We start from the raw sequence: 7,334 nt of genomic DNA on the forward strand, positions 1-7,334 counted from the left end.
ATTCCAGAAACATCCCACAAAATCATTAAAAATTACTACAAAATCTAGGAAAAACCCCTTAAAATTTTTCAGGTCTCCTCAATATCCCTTAAAATTCCAGAAAAATCCCACAAAATTTCACAAACGTCTCACAAAATGCATTAAAACTTCTCAAAACCCTACCAAATTCCAAAAACATCCCACAAAATCTTTACAAATTTTCACACAATTTAAGAAAAATGCTTCAAAAATCTTCAAGTCTCCTCAATATCCCACAAAATTCCTCAAAAATCCCAAAAAATCTTCACAAATTTCCACACAATCTAAGAAAAAACTTTCAAAATTACTCAAGTCTTCTCAAAATCCTACAAAATCCTACAAAATTCCAGAAAAATCCCACAAAAATCCACAAATATTTCAGAAACATCTAACAAAGTTCCAGAAACATCCAAGAAAATAATTACAAATTTACACAAAATCTAGAAAAATCACTCAAAATTCTTCAAGTCTCCTCAAAATGCCACAAAATTCCAGAAAATTCTACAACATTCCAAAAATATCCCAGAAAATTCCAGAAACATCCCACAAAATTCCCTCAATCTTCCCAAAACCCTACAGAATTCCACAATAGTCCCACAAAATTCTTTAAATTTTCTCAAAATCCCACAAAATTCCCCAAAATCGTCTCCAAACCCCACCAAATTCCAGAAACACCCCACAAAATCTCCACAAAATTTCTCAAAATCTAAGGAAAAATTTTCAAAATTCATTGTCTCCTCAAAATCCCACAAAATTTCAAAACATTTCACAACATTCTAAAAATAATCCCACAAAATTGCAGAAAAATACCTCAAAATTCAAGAAAAATCCCACAAAATTATTTAAATTTCATCAAAACCCCACAGAATTCCAGCAAAATTACACAAAATTCAAAAAAATCCCACCAAGTTCCAGAAAATTCCCACCAAATTCCAGAAAAATCCCACAAAATTATTTAAATTTTCTCAAAAACCTTCCAAATTCCAGAAATATCCCACATAATCTGTTGCAATTTCCACAACATTAAAAAAAAAAATTCCAGAAGCATCCAACAATATTCTCTCAATATCCCAAAAAAATCACGAAAAATCCCTCAAAATTGCCTAAATCTTCTCAAAACCCCACCCAATTCCAGAAATATCCCACACAATCTCTGCAAATTTCACTAAATCCACAAAAATCCCACAAAGTTCCACAAAAATCCCACAAAATTATTTAAATTTTCTCAAATCCCACAAAATTCCAGAAAAGTCCCACAAAATTATTTAATCTACATTTGCCTTGGCAGTTGTAGATCCAAGCTGCTCTTGCCCCTCTTCTGCTTGCCACTTGAATTTTAGTAATACAACTGCAATTGCCTCTTTCCATCAGTGCTACCCACTGTGCTTTTGTTACAGGGAACTCAGGATTTTTGTTTCAGGCATCATGATCAGTAGAGATCAAAATGCTCCCAACTCCCTGAGCACAAAATCAAGGAGAATTAAAGCCACACAGGTCACATTTGCAGTGCTCAAACACAGCCCTGTTGCTGCTGCTGCTGCTGAAATAGAATCAACTGACAGAGGCCATCACAGAAATTGCCTCTGCAGTGGCAAAAAAAATGAAGAAATCCAGCAGGAGAAAGAAATACCAGAACTTCCCAACTCGATTCATTGTTTCTTCTGAGCAGCAGAAGAAAAAGGAACAGGGCACCTTTCAGGCAGTCCCACAAGCTCAGGGTTCTCATTTCATGGGGAATCTGAGATGCAATTGGCCTTTTTAAAAGGATAGAAGCAAAGGGAATGAATTGGGAATTATTAGGAAAAAATGACCCTTCTTACACACAAAGTTCACCAAGTCATTCCCTGCATTTCTCCTTTTCACAGTCTTTCTCTCATCCACTGAGAGGTCCAGCTTATCATGTTCTGATGCTTCTCATCAACTGATTGTGCTCTTGATTTCTACCACTGCAAGAGATGTAGAATCATCTAAACTAAACACAGAAAGAAACTCCCTCTGTCAGCCCATCTTCATGTTCCAGATCACTTTCAAGATGTCCATGGGGCTATTGGAATGATTAGCTCTCCACTTCTGGCTGCAGGCTCTGGAGATTCTTTCTCCACATTCAGCCAGGCATGTATTCCCCAACAATTCCTGGTACCTCATCATGTTTTCTTTGGCTAGAAGAGGAACAGTGAAAACCTTACCAATGGCACAACTCCACTGTCCAGAAGGAAAAGAAAGAACAAGTTGTCAAGTTCTTCAAATATTTGTCCTGCTTTGCTGCAAGAGTTGTGCTGCAGTCACTGTGTGGGAAGCCAAGAGAAGCTGCAGCTGGGGGCACATCTTGTGACAGGAGCTGTGCCTTCTTCTCCAGGACAGGTTTTTGGAAAGAACAAAAAGGACTGTGGAGAAGATTCTGGGAAAATTGAAACCACTTCTTTATGAAATGAAAATAAAATCAAAAGAAACAACCAATATGTTTTTCTCTATTTATTTTTATGTTTCTCTTTTCCATCTTGCACTTTCTCCATCCCATTCATTCCAAATGGAGCTCACCTCTAAGATCTGAGACTTGGCAAGTTTTAGACACTGTAAAATACCATGAGCTATACGCAGTTTGCCTTCCGCTGTTTTACTTGGAAAGCAATGCTGGAGACACAAGTGCAGTGCTTGGGTCAGGTACAAATTCTGCATTCAGGGAATGTGCTCAGATGGTGTCTGACCCTCAGCAGGGACGAGGCACAGCAGCAACCAAGGGCATTCCTGTGCCCCTGTGCAGGAGTCAAGACTCTGGCTCTTGGCTCAACAAGGGAAAGTTCCCGTGTTTGGCCAGGCTCAGGGGCTGCCCGGGGAGCGTGGGGCTCGGGGCGGGGCCGAGCGGGCAACGGACAAACGGACACGGGGACAAACGGTCCCGGTGCTTCAGTTGCAGCGGCAGCAGCAGCGGCAGCGGCAGCAGCGGCGGCAGCAGCAGCAGCAGCAGCAGCGAAAGCATCAAATTTATCAATTTTCTGTTTCTCCTCTCCCTTTCCCACTGTCCCACATTCCCTCCGGGTCTCCCTTTTCCTTCGTCCCCTCCTCTTCCAGGTTCCCTCTCCCTGTGCCCGCCCGGGCCATGCCCCCGGCCCGCCCCCGGCCCCGCCCACGGGCCCTTGCGGGGCTGCCCAGGCCCCGTCCCCGTCCGCGGCCGTCCCGCCGTGGTCTCGCCTCCGCCCGGCTCTGGCTGTGCTGGCGCTGGCGCTGCTGGGCGGGCATCATTGCCTGGGGCTGGGGCGGAATCGCTGCCCTTTGGCTCCGCCTGGCCCGATCCCGGCCCCGGCCCCGACGCAGGCTCCGGTCCCGACCCCGGCCCCGGCCCCGGCCCCGGCCCCGGCCCTGCCCCCGGCCCCGGCTCCTCCCGGGGCCCGCGGAGGACACAGGCGGAGCGGCCGCTGCCGCCGCCTCCGCTGCGGCTTCCCCGGCCCGAGCTCCGCCGCTCAGCAGCGCGGCCGCTGGCCCCGAGCCGCCGCTGCCGCGTTCCAATGAGGGAACGCCTGCGGATGCCCGGCCCGGGGAGGTCGGGGAGCGCTCGGGGGCCGTTCCTGGCTCCGGGCCGAGCGCTGATGGCCGCGACTCGCCGCCAGGGAAGGCGCAGGAGGCCCTGCAGCAGCGCTACAAGCTGGGCCCGCTGCTGGGGCGCGGCGGCTTCGGCAGCGTCTTCGCGGCCACGCGACTCTTGGACGGTGCCCCGGTGAGCGGTGGGCAGAGGAGGAGGAGGAGGAGGAGGAGGAGGAGGAGGAGGAGGAGGAGGGGGCGGAGGAGATGGCGGGGGTGCGGCGGGGCGGGCAGCGAGCTCAACCCTCTGCTGCTCCTTGCTCACAGGTGGCCATCAAATGCGTGCCGCGGGATCGCGTCCGGCTCTGGGGCGAGCTGGTGAGTGAGCGGGGCCAGCGGCAGAAGCCGGGGCGTGCCGGGCAGGGATGAGCCGGGGCCGGGCAGGGTGGGAGCCGCCGAGAGCCCTGCGGGGAGAGCGGGCGTGGGGGTGAGCGAGGTGTGCAGAGCATCCCGGGCTGGCTGAGGGGTCCCAGAGCCCTGGCATGGCCTCAGCCCCACTGACAGCACCGTGCTCCTCCCGCAGCCCGACGGCACCCGTGCTCCCCTGGAGATCGTGCTGCTGGACAGGGTGTCCTCTGGCTGTGCTGCAATCATTCAGCTGCTGGAGTGGCTTGAGCTCCCCGACAGCTTCGTGTTAGTGTTGGAGCGTCCAGAGCGGTGCCAAGACCTCTCGCATTTGCTGGCGGAGCGGAGGTTCCTGCCGGAGGAGGAGGCGCGGGGGCTGTTTAGGCAGCTGCTGGAGGCCGTGCAGCACTGCACCAGCTGCGGGGTTCTGCACAGGGACATCAAGCCAGAGAACATCCTGCTCGACCTGGCCACAGGGCAGCTGAAATTGATCGACTTTGGCTGTGGCGCCTTCCTGCAAGACACAGCCTACACCCAGTTTGCAGGTGAGCCCTGGCAGGGGATGCTCCTGGCCATCTCATGGCCCAGCCTGGGTGTGGCACCGGGGATTCCCCGTGTTGCTGCCAGGATGGGATTAATGCTTGAGCCAAATTGATATGAATGGGGGTGTGAGGGGGGCCAGCTCCCAGCCCTGCCAACAGCCTTCAGCACCCACTGTGCCCTGGTCTGGGGCTGGGACAGCCAGCCTGACAAAAACCCCCATGGGGGTAGCAGAGGGCAGGGGTCTGACCCCATGCCCCAGAGAGTTTGGTGCGTCAGCAAGGAAGGGCTTGAACTCCTCTGCTCCCCACGTTTGCCTTGGCTTATTAACAATTTTTTGGAGGCCATGCAGGCAGGGAGGAGAGTGTGTTTTTCTCTACCATGGGGTGGGTTTTTATTTGCTTATCATGGTTGGGCCTCCCCAGTGCTTCTGCTGCCCTCTTCCAGCAGCAGTGGCTTCTTTTCCAGCCCTGGGTTTGTAGCCAAGTCCCAGGTGCTGGCGAGAGGGCAGTGGGTCACCCCGTGTGCCGCTGGGGCAGCCCCCACATGCCCAGGGATGCTGGGGCGAGGCTCTGGGAGCAGCAGCATCTCCCTGATGAGCTCCATCTGTGTTCCACAGGAACCCTGTCCTACAGCCCACCAGAGTGGATCCACCAGCAACGCTACCATGGCCAGGCAGCAACAATCTGGTCCCTAGGCCTCCTGCTGTACCAGCTGGTCATCGGGAAGCACCCATTCATGAGGGGCCAGCAGATGATCTGGGGGCGGATCTTGTTCCCACGACGGCTCTCCCAAGGTGAATCCTCATCTCTGGGCACAGGAGGAACACCGGGCTTGGGAGACAGCAGCGGGCTCATGAGCATCCTGCTCTGGCAGCTGCTGAGGAGGTGGCACATGTCCTGCTCTCCTGCAAACAGGGAATCCATGGGGAAGTTTAGGCCCAGCTCTGGGCACACCCAGCATGGCCTGGGCACTGGAAGGGGGCGGCAACTTCTCCAACTGACTGCTGATTCCTGGTTTCTCTCTTCAGAATGCCAAGATATTATTAAGAGGTGTTTGTCCATGCAACCCTTGGACAGGCCATCCTTAGAAGACCTTTACCGTGATCCTTGGATGCAGGGTGTTCATCTGCCCTAGGAGATGGGAGAGATCCACATGCACAGTTGGATCCAGGGGCCTGGCAGGTAACAGCTCCACACATTTCTTGGCAATCGGGGGCAAAGCAAACCAGGCTGTTTTTGTCCTGCCTGTAGCTCTGAGCAGGGCTCATCAGAAGGGAACACACAGCTCTTGGGCTGGAGCTGAGCTGGACACCTGGTGTGGAAAGCACTGGTGGCCACCATTCCCCCTGGTTTTGCTTGTCTGCTCCACTGATGGCTGGGACCCTGGACAGAGCACTGACAGCCTGGTCTGGCCCCCAGGCAAGGAGAAGGAGCCCCTGGAGAAGCTGTTACCAGGTGGGGCTTCTGCTGGAGACACCAAGGGCAACCTCAAGGATGGCAATCTCTTCCTCCATCTGGCCAGCTGAAGATGATGGATTTCAATTCTGGCATGTCTTCTTCAAAGACTCGCTCCACGCCCAATTTGCAGGTGAGTCCACAGCCAGGGGATGCTCCCAGATCTGGGCATGGCACAGCCTGGCCAGCACCAAAGGTTCCCCCCTTGGCTGGGGTGGATGCAACCAATTCTTCAGTTGGCTGCCAAGCTGCTTTTTGTCTCTGGGCAGCAGCTGAGGGGCTGGATCTGCCGTGGCTGGCTGCAGGCTGGGCACATGTCCTGCCCTCCTGCTCTGCTCCCAGAGGCAGCAGTGATGGGCAGCTTTGGGTCCAGCTCTGAGCACGGCCAGCATGGCCTGGGCACAGCGGCTGGCTGGGACAAGGGGACAGGAGCCTGCAGCTGACAGGCGGTTTCTGGTTTCTCTCCTTGCAGCCGGGCTCTGCGGATGCTGAGGCTGCTCTGGGCTCTGCCAGGGCTCTGCTGGGCTCAGCCCCAGGCACAGCTGGGCTCACTCTGCCCTCACATTGCTCTGACAGCTTTGCATCACATGAGCCTGTTCCCAGCACACCGCCTGAGCTTTCTGCTTTTGCAGGTGAGTGAGACTCTCCTGCAGGCCAAGAGATTGCTGTTAGGGACACACATCCAATTGGCAAGAAGCCAAACTCTCCACAGTCCCAGCTGAATGCTTGCATCTGCACAGGATGTTTTCTATGTCCCACTCTTCCTTTCTTTTTGGCTGGAATTGTGCAATTGCACTCTTTTCCTCCTCTAGAAATGCCACTGCTGGTTCCTGAGGCAGTGCAGTCTGGAGCTGATGAATGAAGAATCGCCCTTCTGCACTTCCAAACCAGCACAAAAAGCTGTAAGTGTGAGTTTGCATCTTTAAGAAACCCCTGAATGTTTGAAAGGGAATGCGCAGCTCATTCACAGGGTGAGAAGGAAGGACATCTTCTAAAGGATTTGGGGTTTGACAGAGTTTAGATTCCCAGTGCTGCTTGGAGCTGGCAAGGCGCAAAGCAGTTTCTTCTTGCTTCACTCCAATTTCACCACAATTTAAAAGAACAATATTGGAATCAAACCCCAAAATCTTTTTCTAAAAGGTTCCTGAGGCCAATAAGATGCATCATGCCATCAGCATGTTTACAAAGTAAATAACTGAGTTTTATGTTTCAAAAGACCAATTACACCTTAATTCAAAGTTATAGAAGATTTTTCACTGCACACTTTTTATCTTTCACATTTTATAGAAGATTTTATCTTTTATTTTCCACATTTTTCCCCTTAAAACAGAAATCATGCTATGAAAAAGAAATGTCCTTTGCTCTTGGTTCCCATGTGGAGCAGCTCCCTTCCCGCTG

General features: G+C 52.1%; 1 protein-coding gene across 1 annotated transcript; it reads left to right on the forward strand.

The window, feature by feature from the left end:
* The first annotated feature begins 1,443 nt into the window (after window positions 1-1,443).
* On the forward strand, window positions 1,444-6,007 carry LOC131574455 (serine/threonine-protein kinase pim-1-like). Its single transcript, XM_058828922.1, has 7 exons — window positions 1,444-1,450; window positions 3,624-3,730; window positions 3,862-3,912; window positions 4,118-4,484; window positions 5,099-5,275; window positions 5,510-5,581; window positions 5,901-6,007. Exons 1-7 carry the CDS (start codon window positions 1,444-1,446, stop codon window positions 6,005-6,007), a joined length of 888 nt encoding a protein of 295 aa, XP_058684905.1.
* The last annotated feature ends 1,327 nt before the right edge of the window (window positions 6,008-7,334 follow it).

Source organism: Poecile atricapillus, unplaced genomic scaffold (assembly GCF_030490865.1).
Source record: "Poecile atricapillus isolate bPoeAtr1 unplaced genomic scaffold, bPoeAtr1.hap1 scaffold_331, whole genome shotgun sequence".
NCBI lineage: Eukaryota > Metazoa > Chordata > Aves > Passeriformes > Paridae > Poecile > Poecile atricapillus.